We start from the raw sequence: 27,829 nt of genomic DNA, 5'->3' as shown, positions 1-27,829 counted from the left end.
TCTTTTGAGATCACCAGCACACTGCTTCAGAGAATAGTTCAGTTGAACAACATTTTCTGAAAACATGACTGAAAAATGGACTGCAAGATAAGAACTTTAAGAAACAAAATTTATTCAATAACTCTACGCACAAGAGTACGCACGTATGATAATCATTGATTAGTGCCTGGTAGATTTTATTTATTTTTTTATTTAGAGATACAGTACAGAACAGGCCCTTCTGGTCCAGCAACCCATCTATTTAACAATACCCTAATTATGGTACAATTTATAATGACCAGTATGGCACTGGAATCTCTTGTCCATGCTCTCTCCTCACTAGTGTCAGCCAGCTGGGTGCAGTACAGGAGCCTCAGGACCCACAACATCAGATTCAGAAACTTACTACCCCTCAACCATCAGGGTCTTGAACTAGAAGGAATAACTTTACTCACCCCATCATTGAACTGCTCCCACAGCCTATAGACTCTTTCAAGGACTCATGTTCTTGATATTTATTGCCCAGTTATTTATCATTTTTTCCCCTCCTTTCTTTCATACTTTCACAGTTTGTTATCTTTTGATTACTTGTCCATCCTGTTAGGGGCCATTTTTTATTGATGCTAATGTGTTTCTTGTATTAACTGTGAATGCCTGCAAGAAGATGGATCTCAGGATTGTATATGGTGACATATGTACTTTGATAGTAAATTTACTTCGGACATTGAAAACCATGCAGTCACGGAGAGAATGTAGAAACTCCTTACCGACAGTGCTGGGTATTGAACTCTGAAACTAATTGCGTGCACTAATTGCTAATCTGCTGTGGCACCCCTATGGCATTTTAGATCGCATTTTAGTCTTTAGGGCTGTTAAGACAATACAGTTTTGTGCGGGGAGGGGGGGCTGGAGTTGGACATAATGTAATCCAAATACCATTCAAAGCAATTTAGTCGCTGGGCGACAGCAAGGAGACTATATTTAGCAGACAATTATCTGAGCATTCGCCCTGCAAAGCAAACGTATCTAAGTGCAAATAATCAACATGGAAAAACACTCAATTAGCAAAAATTAATTTCCATGGAAGGAAGAAGTTATGTCAGTAAAGCAGCTATTCCAACTTCCACATCCACAGTAAATTTATTAAGATGAGCTTACAATTCCATCTGCTTGATTGGCTTTATTTTTCTCACTGAAATATTTACTGAAATTCCTCCCTAAAACAACGCAATCAAAAACAAGATATTTCATCTATCCCTTGCCAAGGCCCATTCATTAAACTAGTTTGCAAACCATTGCATTTTCCGTGAATATTTCACACAATATGGCCACAGGAACATTTAAGTTAGTGGATTTCTTTCAGTTAGAACATTCAATATAAACATCTTACAAGTTTCATTATTTGTTCAGACATGATCAAAACAGCTTAATTTGGGATATTTACAGTCAAGAGCAATGGAATTGGTGATAAGAAAATTATATATAAAGTACATTTCTCCATTTGTATCTACAGCAGAATTTGTGCAACAACCCATGTTAGTGATATTAAAATACACTTATCTAAAAAACGATATGTACATATTGCTTCGACGTTACCTACCAAATGTAATGCAGAAATCTGCTCTGATTAAACAATCAATAAAGACTTAATTTACATGGTTGGCCCTGCATATTAGTTTGCTGACATTCTTGGTCTCTGCTCCCTGCAAAAATCTGTACCATTAACAAAAGTAGACACCACCATGATATTAAACAGTGCTGTGCTTGCTATCCGAGTGTTTCGGTTTACCGACCACTTCTCCAAGCAGTTTTGGACAGTCATGCAAACCCTTTGCAATGTGGTCACATTTCATAATTAGGTCATAGTTGATTTTGTCAGTGACAATACAATCTTGCTTGTAGTCAGGATGATGAGCAACAAAGTTCCTTAGCCAACAGGCTGCAGTCATCAGTTCTCCTGTAACAATTAAACAAAAGTAAAAGCTTCTAAACTTGTGTGTCCCCCCCCCCCCATGAACTCTCAGACTAGATTATTTTGGGTCAAATTTAAGAAAAAATGGTCAAGAGCATGCTAGTGTGGCTGCACTTGGAGTACTGCATAAACGTTTTGTTTTCCTATTCTAGGAGAGACTCATTAAACTGGAAAGAGTGCAGACAAAATTTACAAGGATGCGGCTCGTACTTGGGTGACTGAGTTGGACAGGTTAGGACTTTATTCCTGGAATCACAGGCAACTGAGGAGTTAACTTATAGAGGTATACAAAATGATGAGAGGTTAATGCAGATTCTTTTACCCTGTGAAGAGGAACTAAAAATTAGAGGGCATAGGTTTAAGAGGTGAGAGGTGAAATATTTAAAAAAGGGACCCAAGGGGCAACTTCTTCACCCAGAAGGTGGTGGGTTTATGGAATGAGCTGCCAGAGAAATTGATTGAGGTAGGTACAATAACAACATTTAAAAGATATTTGCTCAAGTACATGGATAGGAGGGGTTTAGAGGGATGTGGACAGATGGGATTAGCATGATGAGCACCATGGTTACATGGATGAGTTCAGTTGAAGGGCTTGGTTTCTTTGCTGTATTTGTCTATGAGAAGCAAAGCAGTAGATGGTTTATACTCTGAGTAGACCATGAATGATTTGCACCCTAGAATGATTTTTGTCCTTTCTCCACCCAATGCCCTGAGACATTTGGTCTCATAGGCAAAGATAAGAAAAATGTGCAGTTGAAGATTTTTGCACCTCTGCATCTCCAGCCAAGATGTAAACTGGTTTTGATGGAAAATAGGGCTATTTTGGGTACAACTTCACTGCACTAAGAATGTGTCAGGAATGTGGCAGCCTTGGCAATTCAGACTAAATCGTATGGTAGAATTGGAAAAAGCTGCAAAGTTGTAAACTCAGCCAGATCCATCATGGGCGCTAGCCTCCCCAGCATAGCAGACATCTTCAAAAGATGGTGCCTCAAAAAGGCAGCATCCATCATGAAGTACCTTCGACACCTAATTCATGCCCTGTTCTTGTTACTACGATCAGGGAGGAGGTATAGAAGCCTGAAGATACACATTCAATGTTCACCTCTGTCATCAGATTTCAGAATAGTCCATGAACCCACGAATACTACCTCAGTGTTTTAACTCTGTTTGCACTACTTATATATATTTTGTTTATTGTAACTGACAGTAAAAATTGCATATTGCACTGTACTGTTGCCGCAAAACAGCAAACATCACGAGTGATAATAAACCTGATTCTGATGTAGTTCCAATATAGTCTGCTCTCAGCTGTGTTTAGCCAAGAACGTTGTTAAGTTTGTAACATTATAATGGCCTTTATTCTACAGTTAAGTGTTTTATCCACTTGTTTTGTGCTAATTATAGACTGATTATGTTGGCTGGTGGCGTAGTGGCATCAGTGCTGGACTTCGGAGCAAAGGCTCCTGAGTTTGAATCCAGCCGGCTCCCTTTGTACGCTTTCCATCTGTGCTGGGCTGAGGGTCGAGCTAGCAAATTGGCCTTGTAATAATAAGAAAGCCTGCTAAAAAAAATACGCTGTCATGACGGTGTCCCGATGACTCCACTCAGAGTTAAGGGCTTTCTTCTCCTTCATAGACTGATTATACAATTCCCAAAAGAAGAATACTTTGGAAATTTTGTCATCAAGCACACAGAATTTTCCAGGTAAAAGCAAAAGGACCCAATTCAAGGTTGATACATCAATTTAATATAAAGTTGGAAGCTTACCTGAAGCTCTCTTTCGAATCAGCTTGAGGTAGTTTAAAATGCTACACCGCGTATCAACATCTACCTCCATGTTCTCAAGATAACAGTTTATAATTGGAATCAAACCTGGGAAAACTCCTTCCTGCAATACAGAGCAGAACAGGAGGAAGAAACAAGTGAATATGAACATATTCTGGCAAAAGGTTTGGTCTTATACACAAATAAACAGATCTAGCAAGAGATCAATTGATACTAGAGTACTTAGTAATATTAATTCACTTCCATTTTTACTAGTTGTGATGAGAAAACAGCCCAATTCTGAGCACACTGAACACAGGATGAATTTGTATACGAAAATAAATATATTTTTAAAATCAAATAATGAAATTATCCATTTAAATTAACCTTTTCTGCACTAAACAATGAATGCACCTACCAGAAATGATCCCATTAGCCTGAATAGGTCACTGAGCTAGAGAGCAAGAATATTGATTTAATTACTCCTACTTTCCATCTTTCACTGAGATCTTGGTGCTTTACAACAGCGGTCCCCAAACACCGGGCCGCAGAGCATGTGCTACTGGGCCATGAGGAAACGATGAGTCAGCTGCACCTTTCCTCATTCCCTGTCACGCACTGTTGAACTTGAACATAGGGTTGCCACCTGTCCCTTATTTGTCAGGACATCCTGTATATTGGGCTAAATTGGCTGTCCCGTATTTTCCCCGCTAAGATAGAGCGTTCCTATGAAACCTTTCGTGCCAAAATGGCATGAAGCGAAGAAGCAATTACCATTAATTTATATGGGAAAAATTTTTGAGCGTTCCCAGACCCAAAAAATAACCTACCAAATCATACCAAATAACACAAAACCGAAAATAAATAACACTAACATATAGTAAAAGCAGGAAAGATATGATAAATACACAGCCTATATAAAGTAGAAATAACATATGTACAGTGTAGTCAGGAAGATGAAGGCAAAAGTGATTTGTAGGGGAGAAAAAAAATCGGCACGTACGTGCATGCGCACACAGGTGCCCACACAAGGCTTCATGGTCATGGTAGTCTTTCATGGGGTAGTGTCCCGGGATTTGACTGCTACTTTTGTCCCTTATTTGGGAGTGAGAAAGTTGGCAACCCAAACTGTAAAAGACATGTTGAGGTGAGTTTAACCATATTTGAACACCACCCACCCCTCTCCACCCCAGTCGGCCGGTCCACAAGAATATTGTCAATATTAAACCGGTCCGTGGTGCTAAAAAGGTTGGGGACCTCTGCTTTACAAGACTCCATTTCCCCACCTTTGCTTAAATCCATAGTCATCAATCCTATAACATCAATATCCTACATCTGCAGTATGGTCTGTCAACAATGGATTAAGGAATTTCCACAGTTCTATTACTATATGAAAGAATGTTATTTCATTAATATGATCAAATTCTAATTTTCATACCACCTGTACTTAATCTCAAACTCAGTCTCCCACAATGAAAGTAATTCAAACCCAGGTCATTCAATAGCTCCTTGAAATTTAAAACCGAAGCAAATTCATCCCATTGTTTGTGAGAGACAGGTAGGATATCTTTCCCAAGATACATGTCCAAAACTCAATGCTCTACTCTGGATGGCTTCTGAACAAGACTCTAGTTGTACTCCATCTAATGCCTCCATTTGTACTCTGGGTCCTTTGTGATAAAAACCATCCCATATGGATCATCATTTTTCTACACTTTTTTTTAAAAAATAAGTATTTGGACTCCCCAAATTACTCAGCTTCTATAAACCTTCCATCCATTTTGGAAACACAGTCAATATACATTTTAAAATCAAAGAATATCACCTTGTTTTCTACAATGAGTCCATTGCCCAGAGCATTATCCACTCATTATACACATTTGCAACTTCCTGCTCCAATCTGTAATACTGTATGCATTTCCTATAATGTTGATAAAACTCTCCTAAATACAGCAAGAAGACTCTCAAATCTCAAACATTAACGTTTGCCTCCCACACAATTCTAAATTTCAAAAATAAAATCAAAATTTCTTATCAAAGTACAAGTCACCATATACAACCTTGAGATTAATTTTCTTGTGGGCATACTCCATAATAGAATAACCCATATGGAAATCAATGAAAGACCACACCAACTTGGTCGTTCAATCAGTAAGCAAAAGACAACAAACTGTAAATAAAAAAGAAATAATAATAAATAACCAATAAACATTGCAAACATAAAATGAAGAGTTTTTGAAAGCGAGTCCATAGATTTTGGGAATATTTCAACGGTGGGACAAATAAAGTTATCCCTTTGGTTCAAGGCCTAAGGCTCCTGCACCTTCTTCCTGATCTTCCTGAGAAGAGAGCAGGGCCTGGTTGGTGAGGGGGGTCCCTGATGATGGATGCTGTTTTCCTGCAACAACACTGTGCAGATCACAAGACAAAGGAGAAGTAGGCCATTCGGCCAATCGAGTCTGCTCCGCAGCTCCCCCATGAGCTAAACTATTCACCCATCTAGTTCCAATTTCCAGTTTTTTCTTCATATCCCTTGATACCCTGACTAATTAGATACTTGTCAATCTCCTCCTTAAACACCCTCAATGATCGGGCCTCCACAGCTGTATGTGGCAACGAATTCCACAAATCCACAACCCTCTGGCTAAAAAATTTCTCCTCATCTCTGTTTTAACTGGGTACCCTCTAATTCTAAAACTATGGCCTCTTGTCCTGGACTCACCCACCAAGGGAAACAACCTTTCCACATTGACTCTGTCCAACTCTTCCAACATCTGAAATGTTTCTATGAGATCCCCTCTCATTCTTCTATACTCTAATGAATACAATCCAAGAGCCGACAAACGCTCCTCATATGTTAGCCCCTGCATTCCAGGAATCATCCTCGAAAATCTTCTCTGAACTCTCTCCAACATCAGTACATCCTTTCTAAGATAGGGGGCCCAAAACTGCACACAGTATTCCAAATGGGGTCTCACTAATGCCCAAAGAGCCTCATCAACACCTCCTTACTCTTATACAGTATTCCTCTTGAAATGATTGCCAACATAGCATTCGCTTTCCTTACAGTCGATCCAACTTGGTGGTTAACCTTTAGGGTATCCTGCACAAGGACCCACAAGTCCCTCTGCACTTCCGATTTTTTAGTTTTCTCCCCATCTAAATAATAATCTGCCCAATTATTCCTTCTTCAGAAATGTACAACCGTACATTTGTCAACGTTGTATCTTATCTGCCATTTCTTTGCCCACTCTCCTAAAATGACTAAGTCTCTCTGCAACCTTTCCCTTTCTTCAACATTTCCTGCTCCTCCACGTATCTTGGTGTCATCCGCAAACTTAGCCACAAAACCATTTAATCTATAATCCAAATCATCGATATACATCATTAAAAAGTGGCCCCAACACCGACCCCTGCGGAACACCACTAGTAACCGGCAACCAATCAGAATAGGATAAACAACAGGAATTCTGCAGATGCTGGAAATTCAAGCAACACACATAAAAGTTGCTGGTGAACGCAGCAGGCCAGGCAGCACCTCTAGGAAGAGGTGCAGTCGACGTTTCAGGCCGAGACCCTTCGTCAGACCTCTTCCTTCAGTTAGTCCTGACGAAGGGTCTCGGCCTGAAACGTCGACTGCACCTCTTCCTAGAGATGCTGCCTGGCCTGCTGTGTTCACCAGCAACTTTTATGTGTGTTGCTTGAATCAGAATAGGATCCCTTTATTCCCACCCTTTGCTTTCTGCCTATCAGCCAATGCTCCACCCATTTCAATATCTTTCCTATAATTCCATGGGCTCTCATCCTATTAAGCAGCCTCATATCCGGCACCTTATCGAAGGCCTTTTGAAAATCCAAATACACAACATCCACAGTCTCTACCTTGTCAATCTTATTCAAGATTACCTCAAAAAATTCCAATAGGTTGGTGAGGCAGGATCTTTCCTTCATGAAACCATGCTGGTTTCGGCCTATCTCGTCATGCACCTTGAGGTACTTCATAACCTCGTCGTTGAGGATCGACTCCAATATCTTTCCAACTACCGATGTCAGACTAATAGGTCTGTAATTTTCTTTTTGCTGCCTCCTTCCTTTCTTAAATAATGGAGCTACATTTGCGACCTTCCAGTCCTCCAGAACCATGCCAGAGTCTATTGATTCCTGGAAGATCATTTCCAATGCTTCCACAATCTCCAAAGCCGCCACCTTCAGAACCCTTGGGTGCACCTCATCTGGACCGGGAGATTTAGCTATTCTTAGTCCACTTAGCTTCCCAAGCACTTTCTCTCTAGTAATCTTGACTGTACCTAATTCTATTCCCTGATACCTCTGGCTATCAGGTATATTGCTCATGTCTTCCACTGTGAAGACTGATGCAAAATACTCATTCAGTTCCTCCACCATCTCTTTGTTATCCATTATAATTTCTCCAGCATCATTTTCAATCGGTCCCGTATCTACCCTTGTCACTCTTTTACTCTTCATATATTTAAAAAAACTCTTAGTATCCTTTTTTATGTTAATCGCCAACTTCCTTTCATAATTCATCTTTTCTTTCCTAATGACTTTCTTAGTTTCCTTCTGTAAGTTTTTAAAAGTCTTCCAGTCCTCATTTTTCCCATTAATTTTTACTTCCTTGTACGCCGTTTCTTTTGCTTTTATTTTTGCCTTAACCTCTCTCGTTAGCCACATTTGTGCCATTTTTCCATTCATGATTTTCTTGGAATATATTTTTCCTACATTTTCCTTATTTTTTGTAGGAATTTCATCCAATTCTGCTCTGCCGTCCCTCCATTTAGTTTACTTTTCCAATCGACTTGGGCCAGTTCCTCTCTCATACCACTGTAATTTCCCCCGTTCCACTGAAATATCAATACACCTGATACCAGCTTCTCCTTTTCAAATTTGAAACTGAACTCAATCATATTATGATTACTACTTTACCTCCAGCTCCCTAATTGCCTCAGGTTCATTACACAGCACCCAATCCAAAACAGCTGGTCCCCTGGTGGGCTTCTGGACAAGCTGCTCCAAAAAGCCATCCTGCAGGCATTCTACAAACTCCCCCTCCTGAGATCCATTACCTTCCTGACTTTCCCAATCCACTTTCATATTAAAATCTCCCATAATTATCTTGACATTTTCCTTCTGACACGCTTTTTCTATTTCCAGCTGCAACTTGTAGTCCACATACCGGCTGCTGTTTGGAGGCCTGTATATAACTGCTATTAGTGTCTTTTTACCCTTGCTATTTCTTAATTCTACCCATAAGGACTCTACCTCTTCTGATCCTATGTCCCTTCTTCCTATTGATTTGATATTGCTACTTACCATCAGGGCCATGTCACCCCCTTTACCTACCTTCCTATCTTTCCTATACACTGTGTATCCTTGGATATTCAGCTCCCAATCACATCCATCATTTAGCCATGACTCGGTGATGGCCACAATGTCATACCTTTTAACCTGCAGCTGTGCAGCAAGGTCATCCACTTTATTTCTAATGCATTTAAGTACAGTGCATTTAGATCAGTATCTGTTGTTGATTTTGCTATATTTCTATTTTGCAGCAAATTATCCTGTATATTCACCAGCCTGTCCTTGCGATCTTTGCTGCACAGTATTTTTGACTTATTTCTATTTTCCTCTTCCTTGACCCGAACACCTTGGTTTCCTTCCCCTTGCCAACTTAGTTTAAACCCTCCCTAACAGCTATATTAAACAATCCCGCCAGGATATTAGTACCTTTTGTACTAATGTGCTCAATGGTGTAGAGGACTATATCCATGATGGACTAGGTTGTATCTACTACTTCTGTAGGATTATCTGTTCAAGGGCATTGGTGTTTCCATAACAGGCTGTGATGTAGCCAGTCAATATATTCTCCACTACACATCTGTAGAAGTTTAAGGTTTCAGATGTCATGCCAAATCTTCTCAAATTCCTAAGTAGAGACACTGACAAAGAAACATAGAAAATAGATGCAGGAGTAGGTCATTCGGCCCTTCGAGCCTGCACCGCCATTCAGTATGATCATGGCTGATCATCCAACTCAGAACCCTGTACCAGCCTTCCCTCCATACCCCCTGATCCCTTTAGCCACAAGGGCCATATCCAACTCCCTCTTAAATATAGCCAATGAACTGGCCTCAACTGTTTCCTGTGGCAGAGAATTCCACAGATTCACCACTCTCTGTGTGAAGAAGTTTTTCCTCATCTTGGTCCTAAAAGGCTTCCCCTTTATCCTCAAACTGTGACCCTTCGTTCTGGACTTCCCCAACATCGGGAACAACCTTCCTGCATCTAGCCTGTCCAATCCCTTTAGAATTTTATGTTTCAATAAGATCCCCCCTCAATCTTCTAAATTCCAGCGAGTATAAGCCTGTCGATCCAGTCTTTCATCATATGAAAGTCCTGCCATTCCAGGAATCAATCTGGTGAACCTTCTTTGTACTCTCTCTATGGCAAGGATGTCTTTCCTCAGATTAGGGAACCAAAACTGCACACAATACTCCAGGTGTGGTCTCACCAAGGCCTTGTACAGCTGCAGTAGTACCTCCCTGCTCCTGTACCCGAATCCTCTTGCTATGAATGCCAGCATACTATTCGCATTCTTCACCGCCTGCTGTAACTGCATGCCCACTTTCAATGACTGGTGTACAATGACACCCAGGTCTCGTTACACCTCCCCTTTTCCTAATCGGCCGCCATTCAGATAATAATCTGTTTTCCTGTTTTTGCCACCCAAGTAGATAACCTCACATTTACCCACATTAAATTGCATCTGCCATGAATTTGCCCACTCACCTAACCTATCCAAGTCACCCTGCATTCTCTTAGCATCCTCCTCACAGCTAACACTGCCGCCCAGCTTCGTGTCATCTGCAAACTCGGAGATGATGCATTTAATTCCCTCGTCTAAGTCATTAATATATATTGTAAACAACTGGCGTCCCAGCACTGAGCCTTGCAGTACCCCACTAGTCACTGCCTGCCATTCAGAAAAGGTCTCGTTTATTCCCACTCTTTACTTCCTGTCTGCCAACCAATTCCCTATCCACATCAATACCATATGCCCCATACCAATACTGTGTGCTTTAAGTTTGCACACTAATCTCCTGTGTGGGAGCTTGTCATGCTTTCTTTGTAATTGCAGTTACCTGCTGAGCCCTGGCCAGATCCTCTGAAATGATAACATCAAGGAATTTAGAGTCACTAACCCTCTCCAAGTCCGATCCTTCAATGAGCACTGCGTCATGGACCTCTGGTTTCCTGCTCTTGAAGTCAGTAATCAGTCCCTTAGTCTTGCTGACGTTGGGTAAGAGATTGTTGTGATAGCATCACTCGGCCAGATTTTCAACCTCCATCCTAAATGCTGATTCATCACCACATTTGATTTGGCCTACAACAGTGGCATCATCAGCAAACTTAAGTATGGCACTGGAGCTGTGCTTAGCCACACAATCATAAGAATAAAGCGAGCAGAGCAGGGGGGCTAAGCACACAGCGGTGATGCACCTGTGCTGGAGATTGGAAAGTCATTGCTTATCCAAACTGACTGGGATCTGCAAACGCGGAATTGAGGACCCAAATGCACAAGGAGGTATTGAGGCTAAGGTCTGGAAGCTTATTGATCAGTTTTGAGGGGTTGATTGTATTGAATGCTGGGCTGCAGTTGACAAACAGCATCTTGATGCATGCATCTTTGCTGTCAAGATGTTTCAGAGTTGCTGGAAGAGTCAACTTCTTCGATGCTTTACATTTTCAGTACATTCCATTTCCTCCAGGTTGCTAAAGGTGTTAGTTACTACCTTTAGCTCTACACTCATCTTTTCTTCCAAGCATAACTAAATACCTAAAAAGTGTAAGTCCCACTTCTGTAATTAATTGCCTTTGGGAATATCTCAACTTTTTTTAGTGTTAAGCTGTTTAACCGATTTAACCTCTGAAGTTGGTCTATTTTATCTTAAAGCCCACCATCTACATGCTCAACATTTACAAATTGCTTTCAGAACAGTTACTACTTCCAGCCAGCACTCTTATAAAACTATTAGAGCAAATGAGGGAACACGTCATAAAGGCAGTTTCAGATTACATTTTAGAAACACCAGAGATTCTGCAGACGCTGGAAAACCAGAGTAGCGCACACAAAATACTGAAGGATCTCAGCAGGTCAGGCAGCATCAATGGAAAGGAATTAGCAGTTGATGTTTTGAGCCAAAAGCCTTCAACAGATCCTGAAGAAGGATCTCTCCTCAAAACAGCAACTGTTTATTCTTTTCCATAGATGCTGCCTGGCCTGCTGAGTTCCTCCAACATTTTGTACATTTTAGAAATTTGTTGTTTCTATGGTTTCAGCCACTGGGCTCATCAATCTGTTCAAAGTACTGTGTTACTGTGTGCGTCTTTTGTATATGGCATAGTTGTCATGAGATTCAAGTATCACCTGCAATCCAGAAGCAGTTACAATTCTACAATACCAGTACTTCCACGTGTTCCCCTACTGCCACAGCATGGTCATTCAGCAATAATTTCGCTTCTCTCCTTAACTAAAACACACTTTTTTTTTTTAAAAAGGCTGAGTGCCAAGGTCACATTCTTTCTCTGCTTTTAACCCCTTCTCTAATTGCTACAATACTGCATGCTTTGAGCAGAACCTTTTGTATTAAATTTGAACATAGAAGATTATGGAATTTATTGCCACAGACAGCTGTGGAGGCTAAGTCATTGGGTGTACTTAAAATGGAGGTTGATAGGTTCTTGATTAGTCAGGCATCACAGGTTATGAGAAGGCAGAAGAATGGGGGCGGAGAGGAGTAACAAACCAGCCATAATGGAATCGCAGAGCAGACTAGATGGGCTGAATGACACAATCCTGCTTCTGTCTCACAGAACAGTACAGGCACTTTGGCCCACAATGTTGTACTGACCTTTTAACCCACTTTAAGATCAATCTAACCCTTTCCTCCTATATAGCCCTCCATTTTTATATCGATGTGCCTATCTAAGCGTCTCTTCAATGCCCCTAATGTATCTGTCTCTACTGCCACTCCTGGCAAGACAGTCCACGCACCCATCGCTGACATCCCCCTGTACTTTCTCCAATCATCTTAAAATTATGTCCCCACCTCCTGTGTTAGCCATTTCCCACCCAGGCATAGCCCTCCATTTTCCTATCATCCATGCACCTAGCTAAGAGTTTCCTCCAGGCCCTTTTCTTAAATATTTGTAGGGTTTTGCAGAATTCAAAGCAGAACAAAATATCTCAGACGATCTTTCACTCTCTGTAAAGATCATGCTCTCACAACACACACAGGCTTCAGAAATAAAAATTACTGTTTGTCTAGAACCATTGTGACAGCTTGAGCCCAGTCAACATTTCAGGCCAGTTCTGATAAATATTCTTGGCCTGAAACATCAGTTGTTTATTCCTTTCCTCTGCATAGATGCTCCTTGACCTGCTGAGTTCCTTCAACATTTTGTGTTTATTGCTCTGTTCTTGATCTCACATAATGACAATTCATGTTTAGAATTTTAACAATCTGCTTTCAAAAGTATTTTATTTGAGTACACACTAAAAAATTGCTGCTGCGGCTTAAAGGAAATTCTTAAAGGCAGCCAAGGACTCCAAGCAATAGCCTGGCCAAAGGAAACAATGCTGACTTCAATCTGCTACTTGACGCATAATTTTTACTTCTGTTTTTTAAAATGTTGTTCAACTGCCATACAATAAAAGAATAATCAATTTTTTAGCTGAGTCACTTCTTACCTCTCAACAGCAGATTGCTGTGTACATAAGAGGGAGCGAGGGAAATATCAAGTTATATCATTTTGCAAGAGTCAAAACTAAATTTTGGATGAGGTGTTTACTGATTTATACAACCTTCTTACTGACAGAATTATCTATTAGCCGCATCACTGCACTGTAAACACTTTAAACCACTTTTTATAATGCTGATTACACTGTACGTACATGCTGGTATTTATGTAATTATGCACATTTTATTCCATATCCAACTTTAACCCCTTAACTTTTTTTTAAATATATACAATTCATTACTCTTTATAGTTGTTGAACTTTTTTTGTTGCATGCTGCACCCTGACCAACACATCACAGCAAATTCCTAATATGTAAGTGGCGAATAAAGTTGATCCTTTTTAGCATTTTTGCAAATGGACAAGTATTTTCACGTACCTTGCCATTAATGATAGTGTCTACGCTCATTAATGTATACTCCTCAGAATCCGAATCAACGCCATTCTGTGCACAAGCACAGCCATCAACAACTGGGTTTCCAGCTAGCAGGAAAAGACAATTTAAAATAAAGCTTTAAGTTTATTCAAGCCAATATATTATTTATGTCTAACGAAAGCAATCCAAGAGTGAAGAGTAGTCCACCTCACAACTGAAATAATGACAGTAGCATCCAAGATTTCAGATAGGCACATGAAAACACAGGGAATGGAGACACATGGATCATGTGTGTGGAAGTTACAGTAAGGCAAGGGTTAACAATGTCCAGGCATTTGTAGATCGCAGACGAGTGTAGACAATTTTCTTAGAGGAGGACGGAATTGAACTGACACCCTGAGTTGTAATAGTGTTGAGCTAACAGTGAAACAGTGATGCTGTCGTAGCGTGACAGACAGCGGAATCTTGCCCTGCTATGTGTAAGCAGGAAACGCTCAGGCAATTTTCCAGTTGGGAAGATACCAAAGTTGTAATTATACAGAAACTGTCTAGCCTGAAGCATGACTGGCTCTGGAGCACAAGGCTCCAGTACTGCAGCAGGAATACTATCTGGAAACTTCATTACCTCTTACTAAGATGTGCAGCAAATCCAACAGGTTGAAAAATGGTGGAAATCTTAGGTGAATAATGGTAACTCATCCATCATCTGCCTAAACAGAGCCTAATGCTTGCCCATCTAAGGATGAGTTGTTCATCCTGTGAGGTTTCTGAATCAGTATGGATCATTCACTACTACTCTGAACTGACTTTACAACCTACAGACTCACTTTCAAAGGCTTTTTACAAATCACGTTCTCAGTATCATTTTCTATTTGCAATTTGTCTTATTTTTGCATATTGGCTGTTTGTCAGTCTTTGCTTATGCACACTTACTGGCAACAACTTAATGCATAAAATCATGCAGACATGGTCAAGAGGTTCACCAGAATAGGGAAAAAATGTGATCCTAGTAATTTTGACCATAGAATAATTGTTGGTGTCACACAGGATAGTTTGAATAGCTCAGAAACTGCTAATGTCCTAGGATTTTCTTGAACAATAGTCTCTCACTAACATGTGCAGAAGATCCAACTGGATGTAACTTGGTGGAAATCTCAGGAGAATAATGATAAATTATCCAGCATCTGCCTAAACAGAACCTAATTCTTAGGATAATGCTGCAAAAAAAAAACAGAAAACATCCAGTAGCAGCAGTTCTGTAGGTGAAAATACATTGTTAATGAGAGAGATCAGAGGACAATGGCCAAAGTGATTCAAGCATCAGGAAGGCTACAGTAACTCAAATATTCACGTGTTACAACAGTGGTGTGCAGAAGAGCATCTTTGAATACAGATGTCAAACTTTGAAGTGGATGGGCTACAGCAGCAAAATATCCCTCTGGGTTCCACTCAGATGTATCAGTATTACAGTGGAGTAAAGGGAATTATTGAGGCTCATGACAGGAGTAGGCCATAATTGACTGGAAAGACCACTGGCAGGATGATGGCAGAAATTTCTGAAGGAATTCAGAAGGCATAGGATATATACATCCTAAAGAGGAAGTAGAATTCTAAAGGAAAGATGACAACCGTGGCCAAGAGAAGTCATGCCCAACATAAAAGCCAAAGAGAGGGCATATAATGAAACAAAAATTAGTGGAAAATTAGAGAATTGGGAAGTTTAAAAAAAAAAAAAATCAACAGAAGGCAACTAAGAAGTCATTGAGGAATACTAAAGTAAGCTAGCTAATAATAGTAATGGGGGACAAGGAAATGGCAGACAAACTGAGTAAGTATCTTGCATCACTCTTCACTGTGGAAGATATTAGCAGTATGGTTGAAGTTCCAGGGGTCATAAATGTGTGTAAAGTTACTCTAACTAGAGAGGTGGTCCTTGGGAAAGTGAAAGGTCTTGAAGTAGACAAGTTACCTGGACCAGATGGTGTACACCCCAGGGTTCTGAAGGAGGTGGCCGAATAGGGTGTGGAAGCATCACTAGATTCTGGAAAATTGCAAATGTCATTCCACTCTTCAAGAAAGGAGAGAAGCACAAGAAAGGAAACTATAGGCCAGTTAATGTGACCTCACTGGTTAGGAAGATGTTGGAGTAGATTATTAAGAATAAAGTCTCAGGATACTAGGAGGCACATGATAAAATTCCTTCAAGGGAAACCCATGCCTGACAAATCTGTTGGAATTCTTTGAAGAAATAACAAGCAGGATAGACAAAGGAGAATTGGTTGATGTTGTGTTCTTGGGATGTTCAAAAGGCCTTTGACAATGTGCCACATATGAGGCTGCTTAACAAGCTACAAACCCATGGGATTACAGGAAGATTTTAGCATAGATAAGGTAGTGGTTAATTGGCAGGAGAAGAGAAGGAATAAAGGGAGCCTTTTCTAGTTGGCTGCCGGTGACTACTGGTGCTCCACAGGGGGCTGTGTTGGGACAACTTCTTTTTACGTTATATGTCAATAATTTGGATGATGGAATTAATGGTTTTGTTGCAAGGTTTGTAGACGATATGAAGATCGGTGGAGGGGCAGGTTGGTTTGAGGAAGTAGAGAGGCTACAGGAGGACTTAGACAGATTAGGATAATGAGCAAAAGAATGCCTGATGGAATGGCTGTCTGGAAGTGTACGGTTATGCACTTCAGTAGAAGAACTTAAAGGTTGACAATTTTCTAAAGGGAGAAAAAGAAATTAAAAACTGAGCCACAAGGGGACCTGGGAGTCCTTAAGCAGGGTTCCCTAAAGGTAAATTTGCAGACCAAGTCTGTGGTAAGCGAGGCAAATGCAATGTTAGCACTCATTTCAAAAGAACTAGAATATAAAAGCAAAGATGTAATCTTGAAACTTGATAAAGCACTGGTGAGGCCTCACTTGGGAGTTTTGTGAGCAGTTTTGGGCCCTTCATCTTAAGAGAGAATGTGCTGAAACTGGAGAGGTTCAAGAAAAATGATTCCTGGAATGAAAGGCTTGTCTCATATGAATAGCATTTGTTGGCTCTGGGCCTGTATTCACTGGAATTCAGAAGAATGAGGGCTGACCTCATTGAAACCTATCGAATGGTGAAAGGCCTTGATAGAGTGGACATGGAAAGGAGGTTTCCTATGGTGGTAATGTCTAAGACCAGAGGACACAGCCTCATAATAGAGGGGCATCCTTTTAGAATGGAGATGAGGAACAATTTCTTTAGCCAGAGCGGTGAATCTAGGGAATTCTTTGCCCCAGGCAGCTGTGAAGGCCAAGTCTTTATGTGTGTTTAAGGCAGAGGTTGAGGGGAAAACTGGATCAGCCACGATGAAATGGTGGAGCAGACTTGCTGGGCAAACTGGTCCAATTCTGCTTCTATATCTTACGGTCTTATAAGAGGCCAATGAGTGTATTATTTTTCATAAATTCTATTGCATTTTATCTTCCTGAGAAATGCATGCATGAAAACAAATCTCAAGGTAGTATTTGGTGTCACATACATACTTTGACAATAAATGTATTTTGAAGTGAAATGACAGAGGATGATGGGTATAATTAAGCAGTTGATAGGACCATTCTGTCCCATCTGCCTAATACTGAGCTGTCATTTTTTGTGGGACAGGATACACATCTGGACAGAGTGGGACAGAGTCTTGCACGCTGCTGGTACAATAGGATTCTGCAAGTATGACTCATCAGGGCACAGGTCTGCAAATTGGTTCTCGTCTCCTCCATTAATATCATGGTCACCCCCATGGAAGAACAGCTATTCAGCAAAATCTAGATTAGAATTAAGCAAATTTAAATTCCACAATTGTCATGATGGGATTTGAAGTCACTTGAGTTGCAAATCTGTATTACTTGGTAACTCCTGTCAGCAACACAAAAACATTTTGCTTTAACGGGAGTGGAAAAAGCAAGAAAAATGATAAAGAAACAATTCTTAGTTAAACTTGTTTTTTTTCCAAACCCCTCCTGACCCACATTGAAGCAAAAGCCATGTAAAACAAATTTCAAGCAACACACCCAAAATGCTGGAGACTATCACCTCCCAGCTTCTTAGTTCACCATCCCCTCTCTCACCCACATCTGGCTTCACCTATCATCTTCCAGCTTGTACTCCTTAACACCTTCTTGCATCTTCCCCCTTCTTTTCCAGTCCTAATGAAGAATTTCAACTCTTCATTCCTCTCCACAGAAGCTGCCTGACCTGCTATGTTCCTCCAGCATTGTGTGTGCTGCTGAGTTTTCAGCATCTGCAGAATCTCGTTTAAAACAAATTGATCCACCAATTGCAGTTTGTAAGAAAGTTACTTTGATATTTATTGGAATGTTATTACTTGGAGATGTATAGAAAATAGATTGTTGAACTGAAATGCATGAATGAATGAAGTAGCTTCTGAACATTACCTTTGTAGATGTCCTTCCTGAAGTAGAACATTCCCTGACGAACAGCATCGCGCTTTTGGGCCACAATCAAGTTCTCATCCACCTAATTAAGTAAAAGTATGTCCACAGTGATTTTAGTGTTCATGTTTTATGGTAGGCAACATTATGATTTTATTAGAGTTTGCTAATGAAACTTAACAGACCCCTCACAAAATGCTGGAGGAATCATCTATGGACAGGAATAAACAGTTGACGTTTCAGGCCGAGACCCGTCATCAGGACTGCAAAGGAAGAATGCAGAAGCCAAAATATGAAGGTGGGGAAGGAGGAGGAGGAAGAGGAGGAGCTGGCAGGTGATAGATGAGACCAGGTGAGGGGGAAAAAGGTAGGTGGGTGGAGGGGAGATAAAGAAAGAAACTGCGAAGTGATAGGTGGAAAAGGTGGAGGGCTGAAGAAGGAATCTGATAGGAGGGGAGAGTGGACCATGGGAGAAAGGAAGTGAGGAAGGGTACCAGAGGAAAATGATGGGCAGGTGAGAAAAGATGGTGCAAGAGGGGAGCCAGAATGGGGGAAGGAAAAAAAAATGGTGAATCCATAGATGCTGCCTGAATAGCTGAGTTCTTCCTGTATCTTGTGTGTGTTCAAGAACTGAATCTGCTGAAGTGCTTATGTCTAACACACTCCAACATTTATAAACAATGTGAAAATAATATCTAGCTACTTTTAAAATGATAGCATCTTGGAAACGTTGATCCTGCTGAAACATTTGTTTCAGTAACTACAATTGGATCCAAAGTAAGCATACTAGACAATGGACGGAATAGCCTGCTCTTAATTTCAAACTATCAAGACTAAATGAGCATTTTAAGAAAAAAAATTCCTGAAGACAGCTAAACAATTCAGGAATGCTTGAGGTTTTGCTTAGCTGACGTCTGGTGAATTTGGCAGAAAACAGCAAATTAGTTTGTAAATAAAATGGAACAGAGCAGTATACAATTTTGGTTCTCAATTTCAAAATACCAGCCTTGTGTTTCCATTGGAATATGACAATATATTCCTCAAACTTCCATGAACTGGCCAAATCAAAATGTGCCAAAAATTCAGTCTGGAGTTTAGCCATCTGGCACTTAGCCTCTGGTAGTGTCACCCATGGCGGTAAGGTCAAAGGTAAGGTTCCAGGTAAAGAGCAAGCCAACCAAGACCCCAAAAGGTGGAGCTAGCAGAATATGATGTCACATCACAACAGCAGTTGTCTTGCACTCCATAACAATGAATGCTGACCCTGATTTGTCAAGGACTTTATTGTGGCTACTCAAGCATTAGTCTCCCCATGTTAAATAGTTATGAACAGGCATTCTCCATCAAGGGAATTCCGGATCGACCCCTACAGCCTCCCAAGGACCCAAGAACAGACAAACCCTTTGGAAAACGTACTTGACTCAAGTGATGGCACTACTAAACCATCAAGCTGAAACAGTGACAAAAGCAGGTAATAGCACTGAACTCTGTAACAGACAAGCTATCACAACTGATAAATAATCTCAGAAACTTAAATCATTTTTCTAGTGAAAAAGATGCAAACTCCAATAATGGCAACAATTGACAACCAAATTTTAATTCCAGACCATAAAACCATTTGCAATGAACGTAGAAACAAGACAGAGTTGAAGACCTGCAGGACAGCTAACGCCAAAAAGAGTAATTTCATCATATTCAAACTACTTTCAGAACTCTGATATTGGGGCACACTCAGAACTCAGGAGGTATCAGACAGTAGATCTCTGGGCTATTGAATAACACTCCTACTATCACCTCATCACATTTTAAATTTAAGTTTTTAGATACACACCGTTATAATAATTTTTCCAACAAAGTTAATTGAAAGTGAGTGCAGGCTGCAGGGCCCGGCAAATGAGAAGGAAGCTCAGGATAATCACCCAGTGAACCAGATACTGAACCTTCGGGATTTCCGAACCACTGCACAGCAGACTATCAAAATTTTACTGCAATTGGTGGAGCTGAAAGCTTGCCCTCATTGCACCAACCGTTCAAGCTACAAACTGACCCAAAAGTCACACAATTCAGCTGACGAACTGCATTCTAACCAATGAGAGTTTCAAAAATGACATAAATTAATAACAAAAGTACAGATGACAAAAGATTAAGGAGTCCACTGAAAGTCCTTTAACTCCTGAAAAAAGCTGCTGTTATTACTGGGGTGAACAGATGAATTTCAATTCAAGATAATTTACTTCTATTTGCAAGTATCACCAACTAAATGGTATTTGATCTGAAGTGTTTGTTGTTCAACATTCCTTAATCAGCTCTTATTCTTACAAAAGGTACCAATTAACTGCAGCAGCACACATACCCAGTCTTCATGATTCTTTAATGTCAGATTCTAGTTCTATTTGAAAATAGAATTTACTACAGCCAAGCAGCCTTTAAACTTGGTTCATATGAATACAGTAGTCCTATTAATCTTTGGACGGATCGTCACAGGGCTGTGGAAATGTAGTAAAAAAAAAGGCACTTTGCCTGTAACAAAATGAAACCTGCATTGCTAATATTGTGTTTGTGCAACATTATGCTGATGGAACCAGAGTCCTTGACAAACTGTAGACCAGCAGGTCTTTTATTAGAGAAATGCCAACTACACTGATTAAGCAGAAGGACAGAATACATCCTTCCCTTGAAAAGTGTGGGTAACTATACTTGTGTATAAAGGAGTGAATATGCTATCTTTTTTTCGAAGCAATCAAATTATCGTTTGTTATAATACATAGCAAAAAGATGTGACAGGACTTGGAGGTTCCACCGAGATCGCATGTTTAGGTGCTGGAGCAAACCAAGAGGGACTCTGGTGACTACCTGCTCCTGGGGAAACTCCGGCAGAAGAGTGATCACCAATAAGTATATTTGCTTTTTGCTCTGTGGCCTTTCCAGGAGAGTAGCAAATACCCTGCCCTGCTTCCATTCTATACACTGCGATCTGTGCTATTGTCTATTGAGTGGATCAGTTTCTCTCTCACTGATTCCTGCACTTTTGGCATGGCAACCAGAAACAGATAGGTATCAATGATTAGATTTCACTGGTTAGGGTATCAGGGACACCCAAAATCTGGCCTCAGGGGTGCATCGGTAAAGGTAGGATTTGTGGAAAGTGAGCTCATAAGTTTAATCCCTACGGGATGCAGTAGTGAACAAAAGATAAAATAAAGTAAGGTGAGAAAGAGAGACTAGAAATTGGTAACAATGGGACATCAGCATGGTATATGTTTAATAATTATGGGAAGGGATTGATGGAAGAATTGTCCAGGTGGGTTAAGTGAACAATGCAATCTGTTTCTGGAGGATACAGGAACCAGCTATTCTATAATGAAAGAGGACAACCATGCTCCAAGGTCTGGTGAGGATAATATTTGTGTAACCAGAATAAGGGGAGAGCCTATTAATGTCCTAAAATCAGATGTGGGAGTTAGCATAACAGACCAAGATTTATATCATACCTTTTTACTTTCTCTGGATGTGCCTGCAAACTTATGTGGAAAAGGTTTATTGTGCAAAATGCGAGCTACTATTACCTGCACTCCTGGAAGACTTGCTGTGCATTTCCCAGACAGCCATTGTGGACTATACTTCAGTAGTAGTCAACCTATTTTGTATTAGTGGCAGTTACTCACTCCCACCTATCAAGGAGTTTGGAACGTTTTTGCAAGAGTGCTTGAAAGCCTCTGGTGATTTCCCTTTTCTGTTTCGATCTACAATTTGGTAAGTGGCACTGTTATCTTCACTGCACAGCTTATTATGCCTCGACTGAAAATGACCATTTTATGCATCAGAAATTGGACATCTATAATCAGTAAGGAAATTGTTCTATACACTTCTCAAATATATGTGGGTGATTCTGGTATTGCAGTGTCAGTGTGACTCTCCACGAGGTTCAGTACATGATACAAGATCAGGAAGACCAGAAACCCCACCCGACTCTAGCAGTTTCCAGAGGTAGGGCGGCAAAAGACCTTGGATTAATGGTCAAGGGTCTGTGAAGATTGTCACGACAGGAGACCCTGGAAATGACTGGATAGAGTTTATTGTGAGTGGAAAGAGGCAAAAGCTTTCTTTTATGGCTCCCTAGTACATTAGAAGCAGAGAACCTTTGAACAGGAAGCTGTAGGAGGGTTGCTATTCAGTGCTGATGTGGATGTTTACTCTCCAAAGACCCACCATAACTTCTAGCTCTTTTGCCAAATGAAACAGGTAAAATGCTCACAGCTGAGCTGCATAAAGTGACCATCAACCCAAAAGCTCCACTACCCTCTTTCCCCAGAGGGTGAAGAGGGGATTGATAGATAATACAAATTAAACATGGTCTTCCCTGTTTTATCACAAGCTACAAATCAAGTTTGAGAACAAAACATGACATGTATTTTACAAAATTCAGGGAAGCTAGTGAAGGTGGAAGGATCTCATCCACCACCGTCTGATGGACTGTTCATGCATTTCAAAAGGATTTTGTAGAATTACCTTTGTGTGAAGAATGTAAACAGTATTGGTCATTATTGATGTTTTTTCACCATGGGTTGAAGCATTTCTTGTAGAAAAAATGATGCAGTTACAGTAGCTAAATAGGAAGGTAATATAGTAGTATACAAGGCCTTACAGATGGATCAACATTTCCACCCTCAGCTGGCAAGCTTAGAAAAGATGAATAGAATGATTAAAAACAAGTTTAGTACAGTGTGTGAGGAAACTGGATTGAGATGGAAATAAGTATTACTTTGGTGTTTATAACCATTAGGGCCACAGCCAATAGGACTACTGGATTGTAGCCTCACAAAATCATAATGGGGCAGCCATTGTGTTATGTCTCATACACCACTCGGAGTTACGCAAATGGACATACATGATTTGGATGAAAGCACATTGGCTTATTGTGTATCCTTGACAAAAAGTATCAACAAGTCATCAACAGGTGAAGGAAGAACAACTGACTGCCAACGGTGTAGAGCCTGTAGATTAGGTGTTGTCCGGACATTTAAGAGGAAGAATTGTTTGCAACCTCGGTTTGAAGGACAATGCCAGGTTATATTGGTGACTAATATAGCTATGAAGGCAAGAGAGAAATGATCATGAATACACACTTTGCAATATAAGAAGGCACCTGAACTGTCACAGACATGAGGCTTGTGTTGGTATTAACCTGAGTAAGAGGAACAATTCTTGATGAACTCCTGTGAACACTTTTTTAAAAAAAAAACTAATAAATATCTTATGAATATGCCAACAGAATAAACGTCTCTAGTTGCTGGACATGCATGGGGATTCCTGTCCACTCAGAATCGGAGCTCCCTTACTCTCTATTTTATTTATAGAACATGAACATTACTGACAGATAATGAGGGTTCTCCATATTTGGTTCTTCAGATTTTGGTATACTGAAAAGAATGGGGTTTGGCGTATATGCACAGGAATACCTTGGGGATGAGTGGAGCTGAATGGAAAATTCTGAATCGTTACAGGACAGATACCAATTGCCATTAAGAGTGATTTAATGGATGGTATGTTCCCCCGCTTTAACCTCAATTGGTGAGCCACAAGTATTATGGGGACCAGATTTCCTAGATTAAACTGTCCGGCACAGTGGCTGAGGGCACTGATCAGGTAACATGTAACTGCAGCTAGAAAGGCAAGAATGCTGTACTTACATATCTGACAAATCACAAACTAGAACTAACTTGGCAAATCACATCCAAGAAGCTACCAAAAGGATTAAGAAAATATGGGATCAGTTTCACAACTATTTCACTCGAAGGGGTGGATGGTGACCATTCGGGGTGCTAGAAAGATGGTGGGCAACTATTCTGCACTATGGTATAACTATTGGTATTATAATAATAGCTGTCAGTCTTCTACTATTCTTTTTAAATTATAGGTTGAAGGAGAGAATATTAAGGAAAGGAATGGATACTCGCTGAGATGGATGGATGCAAAGAGAATTTTGAGTAGGGCTTTGAAATTGCATCATTGCTTTATATACATATATGCACATTTCAATTACTGTAATAATCACATGAAATGACAAAGAGGACTGAGGAAATATACTTTTATCAGTAGTAACAAAATTGTATTTTTGCCTGTAACAAAAATGGAACCTGTATTTACCAGACTGTTTGTTACAAGATGTAGTGAAAAGGTGCTCGATAGGGTGTCAAAATCCTCCAGGCTTTGATATTCCTCCTCCCTTGATTGTTAGTTGATTATTTCCAACGTTATCTAGTTTCAGTTATCAATACACCTGTGCCTTATTTTGTTTCTCTATTTAAGTTCCCTCCATTTAGTTTGTCTTTGCTCAATCTCAAGACTTCCTATCCTGTATGTGGTGATTCTTGAAGTCCCTATAAACTAATCCTCTAAAGATTCTTCATTCAACTCCATCCTCATCTCTGATCTCCTCTGCACTTGGATCCACCTGGTCTGCGTCTTTCCTGATAGTCTACGGGTTAAAGATGCTAAACTTCACCATAATTACCCTGGTTCAACCCAGCCTGGCAACCATCCCTTATAACAAATTCTGATAGATATTTGCATCATTATTCCAAATCCTCTTCAATACAAAGTGTAAACAGAGGGCAGCCAAATTTCAAGAATAGCCAAATTTCCTCAGTATGTATTTTAATACTAAAAGGTTAAATATGACTCAATATAGAGAAATACTGAGGGAAATACATGTTAGTAGGGAAGTGGTGTTAGGTAAATTGAAGGGATTAAAGGCAGATAAGTCCCCAGGGCCAGGTGGTCTGCATCCCAGAGTGCTTAAGGAAGTAGCCCAAGAAATAGTGGATGCATTAGTGATAATTTTTCAAAACTCTTTAGATTCTGGACTAGTTCCTGAGGATTGGAGGGTGGCTAATGTAACCCAATTTTTTAAAAAAAAAAGGAGGGAGAGAGAAACTGGGGAATTATAGACCGGTTAGCCTGACATCGGTGGTGGGGAAAATGCTAGAGTCAGTTACCAAAGATGTGATAACAGCACATTTGGAAAGCGGTGAATCATCGGACAAAGTCAGCATGGATTTGTGAAGGGAAAATCATGTCTGACGAATCTCATAGGATTTTTTGAGGATGTAACTAGTAGAGTGGATAGGGGAGAACCAGTGGATGTGGTATATTTGGATTTTCAAAAGGCTTTTGACAAGGTCCCACACAGGAGATTAGTGTGCAAACTTAAAGCACACGGTATTGGGGGTAAGGTTAGAGAATTGGTTGGCAGACAGGAAGCAAAGAGTGGGAATAAATGGGACCTTTTCAGAATGGCAGGCAGTGACTAGTGGGGTACTGCAAGGCTCAGTGCTGGCACCCCAGTTGTTTACAATATATATTAATGACTTAGATGAGGGAATTAAATGCAGCATCTCCAAGTTTGCGGATGACACGAAGCTGGGCGGCAGTGTTAGCTGTGAGGAGGATGCTAAGAGGATGCAGGGTGACTTGGATAGGTTAAGTGAGTGGGCAAATTCATAGCAGATGCAATTTAATGTGGATAAATGTGAGGTTATCCACTTGGGTGGCAAGAACAGGAAAACAGATTATTATCTGAATGGTGGCCAATTTGGAAAAGGGGAGGTGCAACGAGACCTGGGTGTCATTATCCACCAGTCATTGAAAGTGGGCATGCAGGTACAGCAGGCGGTGAAAAAGGCGAATGGTATGCTGGCATTCATAGCAAGAGGATTTGAGTACAGGAGCAGGGAGGTACTACTGCAGTTGTACAAGGCCTTGGTGAGACCACACCTGGAGTATTGCGTGCAGTTTTGGTCCCCTAATCTGAGGAAAGACATCCTTGCCATAGACGGAGTACAAAGAAGGTTCACCAGATTTATTCCTGGGATGGCAGGGCTTTCACATGATGAAAGACTGGATCAACTAGGCTTATACTCATTGGAATTTAGAAGATTGAGGGGGGATCTGATTGAAACGTATAAAATCCTAAAGGGATTGGACAGGCTAGATGCAGGAAGGTTGTTCCCGATGTTGGGGAAGTCCAGAATGAGGGGTCTCAGTTTGAAGATAAAGGGGAAGCCTTTTAGGACCGAGATGAGGAAAAACTTCTCCACACAGAGAGTGGTGAATCTGTGGAATTCTCTGCCACAGGAAACAGTTGAGGCCAGTTCATTGGCTATATTTAAGAGGGAGTTAGATATGGCCCTTGTGGCTAAAGGGATCGGGGGTATGGAGGGAAGGCTGGTACAGGGTTCTGAGTTGGATGATCAGCCATGATCATACTGAATGGCGGTGCAGGCTCGAAGGGCCGAATGGCCTACTCCTGCACCTATTTTCTATGTTTCTATGTAAAGAACAATATTTTATTTCTTGATTAGGAAAACAAACTGCATTTTCCCAAATTCCCATCTTTTAAGTTTACTTGCCACATTCCAAATTACACTTAACTACAAAGCAGCTTTTGAACAAAAAACTAAATTTGATGGGAGAAGAGCTGAGAAATTGAGTATCACTCCTCAATCTCTGCATTGACCTTTTTTCCTAAAGATTCTTTCTTTCTGGTTAAAGATAACGTATAATTGGACTTCAGAAAGCAAGTGGAAAGGAAATGGAAAATTTCCAATGGAGACAGTAAAGAACAATACTCCATTGTGGCTGTATAATGTCAAGGTAAAATCTGGAAGGAAACTGGAGTGCCCAAAGGAAACCTGGGAGAACCTACAAAATCTTTTCAGACAGTAGTGGAACTGAACCTGGGTCACTGGCGCTGTAACAGTGCTACAAGAACCAGTACACTACCTTGCCGCCCAAGATACTGAAGAGAATCCACACTTGGTAAAATTGTTATAATATTTAACTTTTTAGTTAAATAGTAAAAAGACCTAGTTTTATTTGAATAGTTCAAGGACCACACCATCTTTATTACATACATTTGACTAGCCTTAAAACAAATGTACATTGCTAACTTAATGAAGTACTTTGAAAGCCAACATTTTCAGGATCTGATACTTACTTTTGACAGCGGAACAAGAAAATCTAATTTATAGGAGAGTATCACTCTGGTTAACAGCACAACAAAGACCACATAAGCAGAATTCTCAAAGTCTGTTAATTGGACCTGTGAACAATTGAATTTGAAAAACATTAGTGTTTGCAGAGATTTAAACAGCCAATTTGCTTTTGTTTGGGTTACTCGAGGAGCTTAACAATTTATTGTTTCATTATTTTTAGAGAAATTGTGGTTGCACATAGGGAAGCCAACATAATTCATACAGACCATAAAAAGCAGAATACATGCAGTGCATTCAAGTTTCAGACATTACAGAACACTTAAACTCAACATTTTGAAACGATGGATATTCTGTTGCAGTGTGGCATGTGCCAACATTGTAAAGAGAGTGGTTCAAATGAAAGACTTCTGTTTGCTTAAGGAGAATTCCAGTATTCGCCAACCTCAGTGACAGGAAAGGTAGTTGTGGGGAGAATGCTAACAACTTCCATTGATGCAAAA

General features: G+C 40.3%; 1 protein-coding gene across 7 annotated transcripts in view; it reads right to left on the bottom strand.

The window, feature by feature from the left end:
- Positions 1 to 1,100: 1,100 nt before the first annotated feature.
- gclc (glutamate-cysteine ligase, catalytic subunit) overlaps positions 1,101 to 27,829 on the bottom strand; it is a 95,251-nt gene continuing 68,522 nt past the window's right edge. For 6 of the 7 annotated variants that reach the window (XM_072251108.1, XM_072251106.1, XM_072251105.1 and 3 more), the window contains 5 exons: positions 27,332 to 27,436; positions 18,337 to 18,418; positions 13,915 to 14,018; positions 3,722 to 3,842; positions 1,101 to 1,936 (listed from right to left, as the gene is read on the bottom strand). In XM_072251108.1, the coding sequence (XP_072107209.1) occupies positions 1,728 to 1,936; positions 3,722 to 3,842; positions 13,915 to 14,018; positions 18,337 to 18,418; positions 27,332 to 27,436 (621 nt within the window). In that variant the 3' untranslated portion in view covers positions 1,101 to 1,727. Of the gene's footprint in view, positions 1,937 to 3,721; positions 3,843 to 4,721; positions 4,847 to 13,914; positions 14,019 to 18,336; positions 18,419 to 27,331; positions 27,437 to 27,829 lie in introns of those variants that run through there. The other variant, XR_011885000.1, reaches the window with a different exon arrangement.

This window comes from Mobula birostris, chromosome 2, assembly GCF_030028105.1.
Source record: "Mobula birostris isolate sMobBir1 chromosome 2, sMobBir1.hap1, whole genome shotgun sequence".
Lineage (NCBI taxonomy): Eukaryota > Metazoa > Chordata > Chondrichthyes > Myliobatiformes > Myliobatidae > Mobula > Mobula birostris.
This window is presented reverse-complemented; position numbering and strand designations above follow the sequence as displayed.